Raw genomic sequence first — 20,482 nt, 5'->3', positions numbered from 1 at the left:
ACTTAAAGTACTGGCTCTCAATCTAAAAAGAAGTAAAAAATGTATTGGAAGAGAGAAGTTTTTGTTGTCTATTTTACCTTTAGCATATACCACAAACTTCCAATGCATTTTGAAATTCTATAAAAAGTAAAAATACTTTATTTTCTCAAAAATACAACATATTTAACAAAATGTCACAAAGAAATAAGTTGAAGCAACAAAAAGTTCTGTTTGAATTCTTTATTAAATGCAAAGCAAAGTAATTTAAATTTTCTATTAACCTGCATTTTCCAGTTAATGAAATTGCTGTTAAATTATTTTGAATCAAGCCGTACCAATGATTGAATGTTGAAAAAGAAAAAGAAAACCTTCTATTTTATCTTTTTTATTTTAGGCTTTGCAAATATGCATTCAATTTTGGGGCATCTTAATAATCTTTTAATAGACTGAACATTTCTTATTTGCTTCCCTATAGATTATAAAATCATTGTTAACAAGGAAGAAACTTTCAATACGTTGAGCATTTGTTTTGCTGCTTGACCGGGGACCAGAATTGGGAGTGATTGTGTGAGTTCAAGCTGGGTTAGACCTCTCATCTCCACGCATGGTTAATAAGCAGATAGATCCTTTAGTTAACTTTATTGTTCATCTTTTGGCGCCAACGCTGACCAAATAGTAAGCTTAGCTATGCCTACATTTCAGAAAATCCTTTTCCATTCTAAAAGTGGAGATGTTTGTATTTGCTACTCCAGTTATATCACGCTGTTTAAATGAGGAAATGATTGCCCAAAACACTGTGTGATTAGTAACTGTCAGTATGTACTAATTAAATATTACTCCTACCTTGAGAGTCCAGACAGGGAGCATCAGTATCCATATAAATAAGGAAATGTGCCTTAAAAACACCAAAACATTTCCCCATTCTTTCTCTTTATGTGTGTGTGCATGTGTGTGTTTGTGTTTTGTTTGTTTTGTATTATGGAAGGTCTGGGGAGATAGTAACAGGGTTAAGGTGCACAGGGTTAAGGCGCTTGCCTTCACACTATAGATCTTGGCATCACAAGACTGCCAGAGGTCACTCCAGAGCATAGAGCTAGAATAGCCCCTGAATACCTGACGAGAGTGGTTCCCAACCTAAAAATAAATAAAAACAAAATTATATGAATAAAGTAATGCATGTTCACTGGAAAAAACTTGTTAATATTAAAAATATCTCGGTAGCTTGCCAGGCTCTTCAAGAGTGGCGGAGGAATCTCACCTGCACGGCAAAGCCTGGGAAGCTACCCTTGACGTATTCAAGATGCCAAACACAGTAACAAGAAGTCTCACAATGGAGACATTACTCGTCCCGCTCAAGAAAACCAATGAACAATGGGAGGACAGTGACAGTGAAAGATTAAAAATATCATGTTCTTATTTAGAAGAGAGTTAATAGCAATATTGTAAGCTTCACTTTTACTGGTTATTGCAGTTTTTCATATTACCCTTTCAAATGTTTTCATATTCATATTTTAGAATATTTAAATGATGTTGAATTCCTCTCAAATGAGATAATTTGTCTTTTGTATATTTTTAGTCTTTATAGTTTTTATTCTCCTCTCGGAGAGCCCGGCAAGCTACCGAGAGTATTCCATCTGCACAGCAAAGCCCGGCAAGCTCCCGGTGACGTATTCGATGTGCCAAAAACAGTAACAACAAGTCTCACAATGGAAACCCTACTGGTTCCCGCTCAAGCAAATAGATGAACAATGGGAGGGCAATGCTACAGTGCTATAATTTTTATTCGAATCCCTATATTTTTTCTATTTTAAAACTTTGCAATTTCACATTTTTTTCTTTTTGGGTTACACTTGGCAATGCTCAAGGGTTACTCTTGGCTCATGAACTCAGGAATTTCTCATGGCGGTGCGCAGGGGATCGTATGGGATGCTGGGAATCGAACGCAGGTCAGCCATGTCCAAGGCAAATGCCCTACACACTGTGCTATTGCTCCAGTCCCAGCAATTTCATATTTTATCAAATACTGTTTTTATCTTTCTTTTTTTGTTTGCAATGATTTTTTAAAATAAACCTTACTTCAATCTCTTAGAAGCTTCCTATCAGTGAGATAGATAATTGCCTCATTTCAACAGAGATCAGAAATGTTTGTATTCTCTCTGCAGAGTGTGGTTTATTCTCCAGTATAAATATATAGCCAGTTCTGTTACTATCAAGATATATGGCTCAAGTTCAACTAATGAAAACTTCACACTTTTATTTGACAATTTTTTTAAATATTTAACAAGAGCACATAGAATATCTATACATAGCTGATCAATAAATTTTGTCTATTGAGAATGCAGATTGCAACAAAATGTGTTACTCTAAACTTATTCATCAATACAGACTGGATAGATTTTGCTATTGGACTGCTTCATGTGATTGTTCTGACATCACATAGAGAAGAGACTGTTTACTAGATGGTCTCCCATGGTTAGCCTTGGATGAATAATTGATCCTAATGCAGCCCATCTTTAGGAAGCTAGCTATAGATGATTTGTGAGCATTGGTTGAAACATTTATATTCTTTTGCTTTGTAATTGAAGTGAAATTTAGAAACTGTTGTCTTATTGTGGTGGAATAAGAACAGAAATGTTATATGTGATCATAGGTAATGCAGATTTATTTGACCACAAACCGAGTAAAGAACAAACCTTTCAAAGCAATATAGTGAAGCAGTAGCATTAAGAGAGACAAGAAGCAAAGATACAGTATCTCCCAAGATACAAATTACCTTGTGCTTCTTTTGGTTTTCTAATTGCCATGAGACTTAGATTTATGTTATTTGGATTCAATTAATCTCTGTTCATTGTAATAATCTCTGTTCATTGTAATAATGTTCATTGTAATTTATAGGCATACTGACTAATGTATGCCTATAAAGTTGCTTTTAATATGAAGCTGATATGAATTCAGTTGGTTTGTATAGAAGGATGTAATTATAAACAGAAGTATAATATAGATAACTTAAGTCTACTGAGTGTCCACTATAGAGTTTTTTAGCAATTTCATTTTAAGAATGAAGATAAATTTCTCTTAATTATACTTGCCATGTTTCTGTGTAAGGGCTTATAAGAGAAAAGAAAAAATAAAATAAAATACATAAAAATATGTACATATGGGGCCAGAAAGATAGCACAATGGGTAAGGCATTTGACTTGCTTGCATCTGACCCAAGTTTGATCCTTGAAGCACCATTAAGAATGTTCCATGAATGTAGAGGCAGGAGTAAACTCTGAGCACAACTGGATGAGACCCTAAAAGAAACAAAAAATTTGTATACAAACATTTATTTTTTGCCCAAAGGGTTTAATGCATAAAAACCTGTCATTAACGGTACCATAAATCACAGTGCCATATGTACTCTCTCTTTCTCACACACATACAGAAATGTTAGTATTCTCTCTAACATTCATATATATGCATATATATATATTTCTGTTCCAAATCATATTCCATGATTTTCTTTCTATAATGTAGACTGCTAGGAAAGTAGCTCACTTGAAATTGAATATGAAGACCTATTAACTAGTGGAATTGAGGTGTAGATATATCTGAGAGCAGAAGCCTGTGGTTAATCACTGTATTCACATTTAAAATTATAAGATGTTAAATTATCTCACCTGATAAAATCATTCTAATGGTCTTATTTTCTGGTGTTTTTTTATCATCTTAATTCCCTAGTTGTATATTAATTTGTTCAATAGAACACTTTTAAATAAGTCACTGTAGATACTCCTGTGGAAGAAACAAGATTTAACTAAGATGAAAATAATTAATATTGAATCACATATCATGTGCAAACATTAAAATATTTATGACATTTTTATTCACAATTATTTTATCTATAGAAGGATTTTTATATACATGGTATGTGACTGTAAAAATTCTATATATTATATTTAACTTATATTAAATAAAATTAAATATATATTGTCATATATATTGCTGTCTGGATTCTGGTCATCAAATATCTCACAGTCTCTGTCAAATGTGTTGGCATTGATTTTTAGAAAATGAAATTATGTTGGAACTTATCAATATTATCCAAGGGGCCTCTCCAGACATTCTTAAGGATGCAGGGTTTTGTCTTGGGATGCAGTATTCTCTCCTATCATCATCAAAGACACTCACCAAACCAAATCTCTAAAGTTCCATTTGCAATAAAATACCATCAGCAAACAGATATACATAGAAGTTTGCCAAACCACTCAATTTGATTCCTGATATAGGGATGAATGCATGAAAATTACTCTCAACTACTATGGTAGAATATAGAATATAGATCGTTATCAGTTTTATTAGCCTTCCCCAGTTACCTCATTTTATCCACAGGTTACCTCATTTTACTAGCCACTCTAACCACACTTCGACAGTTCAATTTTGAATATAGCTTTCTGAAACAATTTTATATAAAAGCATTTTACCATTTGTGCTTTTCTGAAATTTAATGGAGTCACATTTACTATAAATTTGGAATCTTTGTTTATACATACAGAACAGTTAAATGACTTTCTTACATAGCAAGCACCCCGCTGTAAAGATTGAATATTATTTTTATATTTTAAAATGTAGGTTATTATCTAGCATATTAAGATTGAGATATTTTTGGCAGGGACCTTTCAAGTGGTACTCAGGACCCCCGAGGATGCCAATAATTCTCAACCAACTGGGCTGGTCATTCAAAGCAAGGTTCTAGTGGTCACCAGGACCATTCCAGGAGATGCTTTGAAGTCACTTAGTGGCAGGGATAAAAGAGCCTTGTGCATGCCAGCCAGGTGCTTACCCTTGAGCTATATCCAAACTTTAAGAGCTCTTTGTTTGTAATTAAACAATACATTTACTCTAGTGTTTAGTCTATATTTTCTATTGTATTTCAGAGCTCTTGGATCTAAACAGAACATCAGTCTTTCGTAGCCCATTTGGATTTCTTGATCTCCACACAATGTTGCTAGATGAATACCAAGAGAGACTCTTCGTGGGAGGCAAAGACCTTGTGTATTCCCTCAGCTTGGAACAAATCAGCAATGACTATAGAGAGGTATGGAAACATCCATCTATATTTCTGGAGGAACAGAAAAGTGGTGTAGGAATTATCTTCGTGCATGACTATTACTTGTTTTTTAAAATGTTGTTCCTGACCATTAGGATGAAAGAAAATATTCAGTAAATATAAAACCATTTTGGGAAAATTTATAATCATTGTGACTTTCCTATTACATCAATGATCTCTGTAGTTAATACTCATGTTTTCAACATTCCTCTCTCATGATGATGAGTGTTGCCACACCCAATAACCTAAGAATGAGGTTAGGGATATGATGAAGTACTAATAGTCCCTCTGGGCCTTATTACAATGAAACCCCAGCCTGAAGAAATATGGACATGTAATCTCAATATACCTAAGTCATTTCGTTGTGTTGTAATAACCCAAATTCAGGCTGTTGCTTCTTATACTTGGTTGTGTGAAGTATGATATTAAAAGAGGCAAGCATGCAGCATTTTTAGGAAAAGAAGGAAAATATGATAAGAAAAATAGTCCTTTTATGCTTATACAACACTAAATTGAGCTCAATGTTTTACAGATTTATATCAACCTTATACAGAATATGTAGAAATACTTAGACCATAGTATTTTTGTCATGCATACATACATATTATAATTTTTATCATACTCTATCAATAAATAAACACCATTTTTATAATTTATTTATATTTTTATCAAAACAATGAATGGTCATATTTTAAGTTATTTAAAACTATGATGAAAAATTAACAGCCATTTTTCTGCCAATGCCTACTTCCTACAGAAAATAATTTTAATCTCTTTTCTTATTTCCTCTGGCTCTTGCCTTCATGCTTTAAGATACTGTTCTGATCATCCTTGATATCACAGATTCTGGACAGTATTTTTTAAGGGAGATGAAGATTTCAGCACATTAGTTAATTATCTGTATTCTGCCTTCATCAGCAACTATTCCATCCTATGCAATACCAACCTTTTCAGTATAGATTTACCATGATTTTTTGTTAGTAATAACTGTTACTTCACAGTTAAGTAGTGACAGTTTATATGATAAATTTTGTTAAGCAATGACTGAAATTTTATTTGCATAATAATTATTTACATTATAAGAATTTGGAAAATTGAATATACCACATACCTCCTTATTTGTTTTCCTTTTCTTTCTATATTAAATTTCTCATTTTTCAGTTTAGTCTTTCACATCCTTTTTTTTAAATCATACTCTATCAGTATTCAACATATTTCTCAATATAGTAAGACACACTGATTTTGATCAGTTTCAATTTTTATGTTTTAAAAATACTCGTTTTGTATTTCTTTTCATTCTGAATTTAATTTCACCATTATCCTGAGTACTTTTAAGTAGCTACAAAAGTCGTATCTGTGGCTTTCTGAAATTTTATTGAAGTTCACCTTATATTTGCTTTTTAAAGAATGATCAAAAGTAAAAACTTGGACTTTCATATGTTTAAAAATAATATTCAAAATTCACAAATTCTAAAATGAAATAATTTTCTTTATTTTACTTATTTTATATTGTTGAGTGGAAATTATTTGTCTCAGAATTTGAAGATATTGCCCCATTGTTTTTAAACCTTATAGTAGCTCCTGAGACATTGTATTTCATTCAACTTTCAAAGATTGATTTATTTATTTATATCTTAGCCTCCCCAATCCTGACCATTTGCAATTTCTTCCCCTTAAATTTTCTTAACTTTCTCTTAGATTTGATCTTTTATTCATGTACTTTGAAGGAACAAAATGCACTTTTCACTAAGGATGACTTTTAACTTTATAAATTGTAACTTTAGAAATTGTAATTTATTTGGCCCACTTTTACGTTTTCTTCTAGTCTTTCTGCCAATCCTATCAGACTTTTCCCCTCATTAGTTGGATTTGCTGTTTACTTTGTTTTCTGTAAACTTTGATTATTTCTACTAATTCTAACCACATTCACTCCTCTTCTTTTTTTCAGAGGGACTGTATTACTACTTTCAAGTGCTTTTTCATAAATCAGTTTAATGATTTCCTTCACCTTATAGACTGGAGGAAAAGCTAAAATCTTACAGTGTTTCAAGAGCATGAAATCACTCATCACTTGTACATTTTGAGGTTTTTGTTGGTGTTGTTATCATTGTTATTGATTTTGGGCCATGACCAGGGATGCTCAGGGCTTATTTCTAGCTCTGCCCTTGGGGATCACTCCTGGTGGGGCTAGAGGAACCACATAGAGTGGCAGGGATTGATCCCAGTTAGTCTCGTTCAAGGCAACAACCCTGCCTGATTACTATCTCTCTAACCCCAAGTCTAATTTTTTATAGAACTGCCAAAATATTGCTTACACTTCTTTTTTTTTTTATGTAGGAGTACTGCTATTTATTCAGCCACTGATTAGGCTGATTGAATTTTGCATGAACTCACCTTACTTTTTTTTCCCCATTTTTAAAATAATTTTATTTATTGAATAACCATAAAAGCAGTTACAAAGCTTTCTGGTTTAAATCTTGGTCATAAAATGAAACACCCGTACCTTCACCAGTGCCCATTCTCCACCTCCAAAACCCCCAATATACCACCATCCCACACCCTCCTCCTACCTGTGGGGCAGATGATTTTTAAATCACTCTCTCTATACTTTGATCACGTTCAACATTTCGACACCACATCCTCCATTATTATTTGGGATTTTACCCCAACACTCAGATCTGTCAAAAAGGCAACAGTAGACGATTTGTTTTCTATTGCTGGTCATGAATAATATATGATGTCGCGTGGTTGCAGTAGTGGCTGAGCAATTTTGAAATTCTGAAATTTTGACAATTAAATCTGGAGAGATTTCCTGCCAAAATCTGCTAGGTTTCAAGATCTGTTCCTGCATCTCTGGGATCATAGCCATTAAGCAGCTTGCTCAGGAGCCAAAGACGCCATTCGTGGGTGGTGATTCGCGGTATCATTTGGGTGGGGAGGAAAGGGCCGGCTCCACCCCCATCCCATGAGACCCCGCATGTCTCGTCACTGGGGGCCCAAACCTGACTATCCAGTGGTCTCTGGCAGATGGTGGCCACCGAGCTGCCAAGGGGGAGCAGGCCAAGGTACAAAACCTATTCCCACCTGGGGTGGCCCAGAGCTGGTAACCTACTCCGTGGCCCAACGCATTTCTGTCAAAAGCCGTTGGGTTTCAAGATTTGTTTCTGAGTCTCTGGGATCATGGCCGTTAAGTAGCTTGATTAGGAGACAGAGAGGCCATTTGTGTGTGGTGACTCAGGGTCTTGTTGGGGCGAGGAGGAAAGGGCTGGCTCCACCCCCATCCCGAGAAGCCCCCTGTGTCTCGTCACTGAGGGCCCAAATCTCACTGTCCAATGGTCTCTGGAGGATGACGGCCACCAGACTGCCAGGAAGAGCAGGCCAAGGCACAAAACCTATTCCCACTTGGGGTGGCCCAGCACCAGTAACCTACTGCAGGGACCGGACACATTTCTGCCAAAAGCCATTGGGTTTTGAGATTTGTTTCTGAGTCTCTGGGATCATGGCCATTAAGCAGTTCAATCAGGAGCCAGAGAGGCCATGCCTCCAATTATATAGCTGAACCGGAGGTGGTTTGTGGGTGTGTTTCCCACATACCTAACTTTTGGCCGTTTACTTTCTTGGAAAACTTTGTCCCAAGGTTTTGGAGTCTGACCAAAGGCACAGCAGCAATTTTGGGGTATCTGGAAGTCTGAAGGTGCCATGAGGCTGCTGATGCACTCGCCTCACATGTATATCGACCTGCTGGCAGCACCATACCCTCTTGGTTACACTTCTTGACTTTTTATCAGTGTCTACTCAATATCTATTTGTACTTTTGTTTGTTTTGATTTTTGGGGCCCCATTAAGTGTTCTGCTCAAGAATTACTCATAGCTCTGCAATCAGATTACTCCTAGTCCCGTACTTCTGGCTTCCTGACTGGTTTAGGAGACTATGTGTGTGCAGGGATCGAACCTGGGTGGGCTGTATGCAAGTCAAGTGACTTGCCCACTGTACTTTTTCTCCAACTCCATATTCGTCCTTTTTGGTTGATTTTTACTATAATTGTAGCACTTGAAGAATGATAGAATGCAACACATAGCAGCCTCTGAGAAATACTGGGTGGAGCTCAAAAAAACAAAAAAAATGTATAAAGATCTAAATGAAATTATAAGAAAAAATATAAGAACTGGTTGTTCCTGAGAAAGATAGTTTTGATTTTGATTCATACAACTTGGTAATAGGGACAGAATGAACAGGGTGAAGTGCAGATATTTTACAGTGGTTTGAAATAGTGACTCATATTCTTGTACATAGGTGAGGTGGGGGCATGTGAGTGGGACAGAGTATAAAGGAAGAATCATCGATGGAAAAGCAGTTGAAAGCAGATCCTGGTGAAGATTTTCTGCTCCGTTGTTGAGGCTTAATCTGCCAGGCAATGAAAAAGTCAGCGGGGGATTCTGAGAAGATGTATAACATAATTAGACTTGTGTGATTACTTTAGCAGCAGCATGTGGATAAATGAAAGGGAGAGAAGATGAGAGCTATGAAAGCCTTAAATAGCAACTAGAGTTTAAAACAAGTCTTAGAGGTCAATGTTCTTTCCACTGTACCACACCATGGAGGTTGAGAGAACCAGGTGTCAAGTTCAGGTTTCCAAATTGGTCTTTATTGTGCCTTTCTGTCAGCTTTGTGTTTTGAGGTATTTCCCCTTGGTTCTCATTCTCTTCACATTGCTCCTCTTTATGAACGATGGTTAAAACTAGTGAAACAGCTCATTATTGATGGTGGAGGGGAAAAAACACTGGCTAGCTTGAGCAGGAACTTTTTTACCCTGTTTACATATGGAAAAGGCTGAGTCCCAGTTCAGATAAACCAGAGAGATTTAGTTCAATCACAGATAAAAGATCATTTTATCTGTATTCTGTCTATAGCTCTACTTAGTCTTCCTGAGAAACAAAATAAAACAAAATATTCTAGTTTTTCCGGCTCGAGAGAACGGGAACCTGGGATGGTCCCGACAGAGCGAGGGTTGTCCACCGTGTCAGACGACCCCGAAAAGCCCACTCCCTGTGCACCAAGCAGGAGAGCGGCAAGAACGGGATCGGGCCGGGGTCCGCACCCCTGAACGCCCCGCCCCACCGCGAGGTGGGGGAGAAGCGAGAGGCCCGCTGGCAGAACGAGAAGAGCGGTCCCATTCGCGTGGAATGTCCGTCCCTCGTCTGGCGCGGCTTAGGCCCGGCCCGGGAGGCCGACCCGAGTTCGATTCCTCTGCCCCTCTCGGAGAGCCCGGCAAGCTACCGAGAGTATTCGATATGCCAGACACAGTAACAACAAAGTCTCCAATGGAGACGTTACTGGGCCCGCTCGAGCAAATTCTAGTTTTTGCTCAAGCGGGCCCAGTAATGTCTCCATTGGAGACTTTGTTGTTACTGTGTCTGGCATATCGAATACTCTCGGTAGCTTGCTGGGCTCTCCGAGAGGGGCAGAGGAATCGAACTCGGGTCGGCCATGTTGGCTGCTTGTAAGGCGAATGCCCTACCCGCTGTGCTATCGCTCCACAGCAGTAGGGCGTTCGCCTTACAAAGCTGCCAAGATGGCCGACCCGAGTTCGATTCCTCCGCCCCTCCTGGAGAGCCCGGCAAGTTACCGAGAGTATCTTGCCCGCACGGCAGAGCCTGGCAAGCTCCCCGTGACGTATTCGATCTGCCAGACACAGTAACAACAAAGTCTCCAATGGAGACGTTACTGGGCCCAGCTCGAGCAAATCGACGATCAACGGGAGGGCCTTTAGAGCGAACAAATTCTAGTTATAGGAATGAAATATTTTTTTTCCGTTCCATGAAAAAATAAAATGGGGTATATTTATTTAGTTAAAGTATTTTGGGGGCCATTGACTATTCTACATTTCATGTTCCATATAGTCCATGTTTAATAATAAACTTTCAGTTTAACAAATGTTTGCTCAAACTTTCTCTTCAGTTTCCAAATCTCACCTTTTCTTGCCCGGCAATGATTCTCACTACTGTACTTTGAATAAATTTTAATTATTAAAGTCACACTGTGGCACTGTCCTCCCATTGTTCACCGATTTGCTCCAGCAGGCACCAGTAATGTCTCCACTGTGAGACTTGTTACTGTTTTTTGGCATATTGTATATGCCATGGGGAGCTTCCCAGGCTCTGACGTGTGGATGGGATACTCAGTAACTTGCCGGGCTCTCTGGAGAGGGACGGAGGAATCAAACCCAGGTTGGCTGCGTGTAAGGCAAATGCCCTACCCGCTATGCTACCACTCCAGCACAATCCTAGAGGCTAGGAAACAAAAAAGTGTACTATTATACTGATGGCCAATTTAAAAAATGACTCCGGATCACTGTATTAAAAAGCGAGAAAGGGCTGGAAAGATAGATCCATGGGCTGAGCATATGCATTGAATGCAGGAAGCATTTAATTTGATATCTGTATATATACATGTTAGATACTTTAAGATACTTTTGTTTATAAAATATATATACTTTTTCTTAACTATGTATGCATATATATATATATATATATATATATATATATACTTCACCTTTAAGTAATGAAATCAACTTCACTTCTAAACAGCAGAAGGCATTTCATATTTATGGTAAAAGTGAATGAATTTTATTCATTAAAAGAACATTCATCAGGCCAATATTATTCATATCGTTAGAAAAGTATTCTATTTCAAATGCTTTTTAACATTTAAAAATTAAACTGCTAAGTACTATTTTTCTGGACTCCCAATAGAGTCTCATGATTATACTGTGATTATAGATATGTATATTCATTGTTATAGTATAATATTCAGGTTTAGTGAGCAAAAGCAAGTGAACAAAAAAAAGGTCTAAAAACACTTCATGTACAAATTTGTCTATAGTTCAAAAGATTATAATTCTGGCATATTAACTACTTGAATAATGATAGTAATTATAATAAGATTAAAGGCATAAACATGAAAGATGTGTCAGGTTAAAGGCTACTATTTAGAAACCATTCAGGGTTTTTTTTGAATGTGCTATATTCAAATTAAATTTCTTGGCTAATGATATCTATAGGGTATAAGTAACATACTTTGGCATGACAGAGGAAACGTACATAAAAGGAAAACAGAAATAGAAAACATTTTTATAAGAATAATAGATTTAGAAAGAAAATATGAGCTAGTTATAATAGTGTCATAGTTTTTAAATATTCTCCATTTGGAGAGATAAATAAGCTGGACCATTTGACAAATGTAGTAAAAGGGAAATGTTTTTTTTTTAGACTTTTAAAAAAATATTTGCTCCCTAAATCTAAATGTTATATTATCTCATAACAATAAATCTGTAAATCCATAAACCTGGTATAATCATGAGACTCTGTTGGGAGTCCAGGAAAAAAAGTGCTTTGTGATTTAATTTTTTAAAAATTTTTCCTCTTTGAGATAAGCAAGAAGAATAAATGGCCTTCTAATGTTCCTAGTGATAATTAAATTATATTGTAAGAATCTTGTAATGAAATGATGTGTCTTTAACCTTTTACTTTTTGTAACTTTTTTATGTAGAAAATTTGAAAGTAGCATTAAACCCTGTGGTTTAACTGCCCTTGAAAATGTTTTGTGCAGAACACATGACTTAATTTTATGGGTTTTTTCTGGTGATAAGCTCTAGAACAGCATCAAAAGACATACCAACTGCCAAAATAAATGAAGAGTTCATTTTCCTTATTATCTTGGCAAATAATTATACATGATGATTTTAAAATAACTTTGCATTTCTAGTGAGATCTTTCTATATCATATTTTCTCACCTGAGTGAATATATCAGTGTGGTCTGAGACTATTAACCTTTGTTAATAAAACAAAACAAACCAACAATAATGAAACTATAGTAAACTTATAATTTGATTGTTTCTTTGGGAGAGTTCCCATATGTTGAACTCTACATTTTCAGTGTTCACAAATTAATCTTCTGCCTCTCTTCCCTCAATCTATCCAGAGTCATTTAGTTAAGATTGTTTTGGCTATCTCAGATCCTATCAGTCTGCCATGCCTTGTTATGCTAACGTCCTACAAGATTTTTACTCAAACTAAATATCTTTGCTCTTCTCATATCTTTCATAATGATTACAGAAGTTCCATTTCATAAGGCACAGCATTCAACCTTTACAGTCAACTTTCTAGTAGGTTGACTTTACAATGTGTAATAAAGGTATGCTGATTGGTTCAAATCAATCAGCAAACACTGAATAAACAATGACTGAGTTTAAGGCATTTTGCCAAGTAGGCATTGGTAGGGGTGTGGAAATAAGTTGTAGTCTTGCTTTGTGTAACTTTCTATGTCATAAGAGACTAAAAGTCAAGTACACAGTCACTACGGTCCTAAGTTAAAGTAGTAAGAATAACAGACAACAACAAATGAGAGAGAAGTACTTTTATGAAAAGATAGCAGTAATGGTTTTGCTGCAGATCTTAGATGAAAGAATGATTTTTGTCAAGGGATAGATAGTATAGCAGTTATGGTGCTTGCCTTGCGTAGGGCCAACCTGGTTCAATCCCCAGCATCTGTCAGGAGAAATTCCTGAATGCAGAGTCAGGAGTTACCTCTGAGCATATCTGGGTGTCCCCCACTCCCCACCTCACTCCCCACACAGAGAATAATTTTTTTCAGAGTAATTGATATAGGTTTGTTACTATAAATAATTCACATTCTGGCAACATTTTAAAAGCTTTTTATCATCCTAAACATCATATTGTATAGTACCTTTTTTTGTCAAGAACTGTGAAGGATGAAAGATTTTACCTCTCTTTTTTATAGGAACAGTGATTTTACTTAAAGGGATTTTACAAGAACGTTTATTTAAATACTGCCACAGTTTATAAATATTGAAGTTGATTTGAAACTACTGGATCTGACAAAAGAAGCTATTATTTAGAGCATAGTGGCAAATTGAAGTTTCCTGTCCCTTTAACATTTTGTTTCTCAAGTCCCACTGGGGTCAGACTGTAAATAGATGTGCTGTAGTGAATTACTCTCCCAAATAGTTTTATCGATTTGCTCAAGCAGGCCCAGTAACATCTCCATTTTGAGACTTGTTGTTACTGTGTTTGGCATATTGAATATGTCATGGGTAGCTTGCCAGACTTTGCCGTGTGGGTGAGATACTCTCAGTAGCTTGATGGACTCTCTGAGGGGACAGAGGAATCGAACCCGGCTCAGACGTATTCAGGTATTTCTGGAAATAATCATTAATAAACATTAGGGGTATGCAAGATATGTTCAGGTTGTTTTACTGACTTGAGTACTATTTCAGCATTGAAGATCTGGACTTAGTATACTTGCCTAAAAAAATGGATTATATTTTCTAGCACTTTGAAGTTGTAGAAACATGGTTTAAAAATCATCATTTTTATGATAAAAAATCAAAGTAAGTGGTACTGATATTCTAGAAATTTCCCTGCATCTAATGAATTATCTCATTCCTACTTTGGACAAACTTGCAGGCTTTCGAATGTAGCCTGCCCACAGGGCAGAGTCTGGCAAACTCCCCGTGGCCTACCAAATATGCCAAATACCAGTAACAATGATGGGTCTCATTCTCCTAAAGAGCCGTGAATATAATCTCAGGGCTAGGATGAAAGAGACGTTACTGGGGCCTGCTCGAGGCAATCGACGATTAACAGGATGATGAAATGAAATGAAATGAATGAATTAAATGTGTAATTTAATTTACACATTTCTCACTTATGTGTGGTGTACATAATAGCTGGATGAGTAAATGTGCTGTAGTAAAAGGGGAATGTCTAGATCGCCCTTCACTCCAGTTTTCATAGAGGAGAAGAATAGAGAAGGAATGAAATTAAGAGGGGGAAAGAAGAAAATGAGAAGTAATGGATGAACAGGCATCAGGGCTTCAAGTTATACTGGTGACATGGGTGAGTGGTATAGCCATGTATCCAAAACACAGACTTAACAAAACTGGAAACCTGATATCTAAGATGCAAACATTGAGACTTTGTGATGTGCCTGTCAAGTTAAAATGACAAGCACATTAAAGGGAATGAGACAGGGTATGGGGGGTAGAACAGGAACATAGGAACACTGGTGGGAGGAAATTGACATTGGTGGTGGGATTGGTGTTGAAAGAATCATGTGCCTAAAATGCACTATCAATAACTTTGTAAATACCAGTTTTTAATTAAAAAATGAAAAAAATTGAATGTGTTAAGAATTATTATTCTTAAAAATTGTTATGAATTAAAGAGGAAATTGCTTTAATTTATTCAAGTAGCAGGAATAAAATCCTTACCAACAATAGAGTCCTAAAATTAATTTGCATATATATTATATATGCCATGTTTCAGTTTCTGTACTCTATATTGGTGTTAATAACACTCCTTATGTTGATGCATTTATAAGATACCTTTCCTGAGTTACACATAACCTATTGATCTAATCATAACTATAATCAAGAACATTAATCCAAATGTTATATGGGTAATTATTTTGACTGTATCTTTAGTTTTTATATATATTCCCTCTTTTAACTTTGTCTTTTTATTTGTAAACACATGAAAAAATAAGCTTATGTGCCTTCATGTAAGAGTTTATATGCTGTACTATGAAAGTAAAACAATATCTTATGGTAAGTATTGAAAAATAAATTGGGGAGCATCACACTAATTCTTAGGAATGGTATTGCATACAGTTCAAGTAACAGAGTGCTTATACCTATGATAATAATTTGTCATATAAATATGATCATGGCTGTAGTGATGGCATAGCAGGTAGAGCGTTTGCCTTGCACGCAGCCGACATGGCAGACCCGAGTTCGATTCCTCTGCCCCTCTCAGAGAGCCCGGCAAGCTACCGGGAGTATCTCGCCTGCACGCCAAAGCCTGGCAAGCTCCCCGTGACGTATCTGATATGCAAAACAGTAACAAGTCTCAAAATGTTACTGGGCCCGCTTGAGCAAAATCAGTGAACAACGGGAGGATAATGACAGTGAAATATGATCATAATAAAATGCTACTGTTGTAACTTTTTAAAAATGTCTAATGTTATTAAAATATTGGGATATGGACTTGACTACATAATATGTTAAATTTAACTCTCTTGAATTAATAGATAATAGTAGAGTCAGGTAGAATGAGTCTGGTTTACAGGCATAGGCTGGCAATGAAGTTTAATGATAGTAAATAATTACTCTAGTTGTAGGAAACTGCATCTTTTTTCCCTAATCCAGAATCTGAGAACTCTTAAGCTTCAGGGTGTGTGTGCAGAGGGTTGGAGGAGGGAGTATTTATAGAAATAGTACTACCAACTACCATCTTGAAAGACCTAGGCTACTCTCCAGTGAAGTTTCCAAAGTGGTAACTTGAAAGTAGAAATTGATCATGGAGATGTGTAACTTAGTGTTACTCCCTCTGGCCAAAGAGATTGGAGAGTAAAGAGATAATATCTAATTACTAATCTGATACTGTTAACAGTATATTTTCCAAGATTTTTAGGAGAAGATGATTGATCCAGCAGATGTGCGGATAAACTATTACTATAGAGTTTAAGATTATGAGGCACAGGCAGCTTTTGGAACCTTTCTAGTTGCTTTGGTTACTCAAATGGATCACAGACCTTAGATCTACAGTCTTGTAGGGCTGAGCAAAGAAGTATGAGCTCTTAAAAAGAAGCACCCTAGCTATTATTATATTTGATTGATTTGCAATCAGGACTAAATTGAATCTTGAGCCTGGCAAGCTACTGAGAGTATCCTGCCCGCACGGCAAAGCCTGGAAAGCTATCCGTGACGTATTCGATATGCCAAACACAGTAACAAGTCTCACAATGTTACTGGATCCGCTGGAGCATATTGATGAACAATGGGAGGACAGTGACAGTGAGAATTATTGAAACCAAACTAATTTATATAAAAATTCATATAAAAATAATGAACAAGTGAGGGAATGAGGATATATATAGTACTGCAGGTAGAGTATTAACCTATTATATTCTAATGTACTACATTAACAGATTATATGCATATGGAGTAAATCTACTTCTATTATACATTAATGATATTTTTATCCACTCCTAAGATGACATATAAAAAATGTGCCAGTGTTTGATCTGGTAGAAATTTGGCGGAAGCCTTGATAACTGACAGTGGTGAAAAGATAAAGTGTAAGAGGCCTTACCCTAAATTTTACAAAGCAATTATTTATGTATGCATGCCATGTATGGGATCTTAAAAACTTTTATAAAAAAATAAGGGAAAAGCTTCATGTAAATTATTAAAATACCATTTAGAGAAATATTTAAATGTGCACTCTAGCCCTGTAGCACTGTCCTCCTGTTTTTCATTGATTTGCTCAAGCAGGCACCAATAATGTCTCCATTGTGAGACTTGTTGTTACTGTTTGGGGCATATCGAATATGCCATGGGGAGCTTGGCAGGCTCTGCTGTGCTGGCGGGATACTCTCAGTAGCTTGCTGGGTTCTCTGAGAGGGACAGAGGAATCGAACCCAGCTCTGCCGCATGCAAGGCTACCCGCTGTGCTATTTGCACTAAGAAACAACAATATATACATGACATAAGTACATGTAGACAAATAAGAACATTGAAATTGTGATGACTGTCTTTTGGATGGATAGCACAGGGGTGAGGGGGGAAATATATATTTTGAATACAAGAGAGGGACCTTTCTAGATCAATGATTGTAATGAGCCATGAGTTGAACAGTATAACTAATGTAAGCCTCTGCTGATGACTTTATAAAGCAACTGAAAGGAAAAAAAGCTAAAATAAAGTCTATTATCACATTCTGACACATATGATTAAATCTATTATTTTCACAAGAAAGAGAACAGCAATATGATAAAATAAAAGCAAGAGAGAAAATTCTTTCATTAAAAATATATACTTTATGTTGAAAAAATTATGGGCTTAGTAATTGATTGATTTCTCCCTTTGTTCTCAGCACAGTAAATTATTATTGAGGATTGTTTAATGCTGTATCTCTTTTCAGAGAAGAATTCAAACAGACTTGAAAGCATAATAAAAAAATTTCTGAAATTTGATAGGAAACTGGTGGAGGTAAACATTTTAAGAAATAAAGGCTTATGTGGCATATTAATAGGTGGTATATTTTAGATAAATACTTGATGTCATTTGTCCCATAATCCTTTCACAGGACAAATCTTTCCCCAATAGGAAATGTTGTATTACTGAATCCTCACTCACCAAGCTCTGTGCTGAGAGGTAAAAGTATAGGGGCTCCAGTTGGTGCCGGCAGTGGAAGAGCAGAGCTTCAGACTAGGAGGAATACTAGACAACAGATTATGTACAGGACAGAGGATTTTTAAGGCTGGGCAGTTTCTAAGGCTCTGAGGCTTGATGGGAGCCTTCAATGTCATTTTTGGTTAGTTTTGGATCACACCTGCCTCCTCAGGACTTAGTTCTGATTCAGGACTCAGGAATAACTCCTGGCAAGGCTCAGGAACCATATGGAGTGCCAGGAATTGAACCTAGCTTGGCCATATCCAAGGTAAATTCCTTATGTGCTGTACTACTTCTCTAACCCTCTTAGGGATTTTTAAAAAAGTAGTAAACCATGAAGTAGACCTCAAAAATAGTTGTCTTAATTAGGCAAGTAATGATATTAAAGAAGATAAAGTTTTGCTTTATCTTCCCCCCAAATTAAACAAAATGAAAATATTTAGAATTGAGGAAAAATGTTTTTTCATTGTAATTTTTTATGCATCATATTAAAGTATGTTATCTTTTATTTCAGATACACTGGCCTACCACAGCACTAAAAATTGAAGAATGCATAATGAAAGGAAAAGATGCAGTGAGTATTACTCCTTATAAATGAAACAACTTATGATTTATGTTCTTGGTTAATCACAAAGGACTAAAATTCCTTTATTTAAGCTTAAAAAGTACAGATGGAATTTAGCTCATAAAAATTTGTCTGTTTATATCCAGTATGTACATATATGCATGTAAATATTTAAATTGATTTTAATATAGACTCAAATACAGTTGATGTGATTTATTACATTTTAATCAAGTCAGATTTAGAAATTCTTTTTTTTTTCTTTTTGGGTCACACCCTGAAATGCACAGGGGTTACTCCTGGCTCTGCACTCAGGAATTAGTTCTGGTGGTGCTCAGGGGACAATATGGGATGCTGGGAATCAAACCCAGGTTTGACGTATGCAAGGCAAATGCCCTACCCACTGTACTATCACTCCAGCTCCAGATTTATAAATTCTTATTCTAACATTTATTTCTACATATTTGGGAAAAAAATAATTTAGGTAGTATTGTGTTTTGTTTTTTGTTGTGGACTACACCTGGCAATGCTCAGGGATTACTCCTGGCTCGAAACTCAGGAATTACTCCTGGTGGTGATTAGGATACTATATGGGCTGCTGGGATTGAACCCGGGTTGGCCACATGTAAAACAAAACTCTCCCTGCTGTACTATAACGTTGGCCCCCTCAGGTAGTTTTATGTTTTAATTTAAGAAAAATATAAGCACGTATCTTCCAAAATTTAATTTTGCCTCAATAAAATATTAATAAAGAAGCAAAATGGGGAAAACAAAAGATAGAAGGCGATATACATGTTTTCTGTATCCTGCAATGATTTCAAGGTCTCTCATATTTAGAGTCAATATTTTTTTTCTTTAATTTCCTTTCCTTTTCTTTTCTTTCCTTTTTTTCTTATACAATGCCCTGCACTGTCTGAGTAAATAAGTTTGTGTTGCAGGAACAGCTTTAACAAGGTTCCTCGCACACTTAAACATGAACGAAATGCTGCCACATGCCAGTTGTAGCTTGCTGACGATACCATACATGTCTCTTGAGTAGGAAATGCACATCTTTTTAAAATGTTTTTTTTTTTGCTTTTTTGGGTCACACCCAGTGATGCACAGGGGTTACTCTTGGTTCATGCACTCAGGAGTTAATCCTCGGGGGACCATATGGGATGCTGGGAATCAAACCCGGGTCGACTGCGTGCAAGACAAACGCCCTACCCGCTGTGCTATCACTCCAGCCCCGAAAAAAATTTTAATTGAATCATATGAGATATAGTTACAAAATTTTTGTGATAAGTTTCAGTCATAAAATGTTCCAACATCCATCCCTCTACCAGTGTATATTTTCCACCACCATTATCCCCAAATCCCTCCAGCAACAACCCCCCCCCCCACCTGCCTCTATGGTAGGCACTTCTCTCTCTCTCTCTCTCTCTCTCTCTCTCTCTCTCTCTCTCTCTTTCCTCTCTCTCTTTTTCCTCCCTCTCTTCTCTCTCTCTCTTTCCCTTCCTCACCTTCCCTCCCCCTCCCTCGACCCCTCCCACCGTTTTGGGCATTATAGTTTGCAGTACAGATACTGAAAGGCCATTAGGCCATTATGTTTG

General features: G+C 36.5%; 1 protein-coding gene across 1 annotated transcript in view; it reads left to right on the top strand.

Annotated features, from left to right (window-relative positions):
- Positions 1-20,482, top strand: part of SEMA3E (semaphorin 3E) — a 249,595-nt gene that overhangs the window by 124,193 nt on the left and 104,920 nt on the right. Inside the window, exons 2-3 of the mRNA XM_056118137.1 lie at positions 4,899-5,059; positions 18,843-18,902. Coding sequence (XP_055974112.1) covers positions 4,899-5,059; positions 18,843-18,902 — 221 coding nt within the window. The remainder of the gene's footprint in view (positions 1-4,898; positions 5,060-18,842; positions 18,903-20,482) is intronic.

The sequence above is a fragment of the Sorex fumeus genome, unplaced genomic scaffold (assembly GCF_029834395.1).
Source record: "Sorex fumeus unplaced genomic scaffold, SorFum_2.1 ptg000037l, whole genome shotgun sequence".
NCBI lineage: Eukaryota > Metazoa > Chordata > Mammalia > Eulipotyphla > Soricidae > Sorex > Sorex fumeus.
Note: the sequence above shows the minus strand (reverse complement) of the source record. Positions and strands in the feature narration are given on the sequence as shown.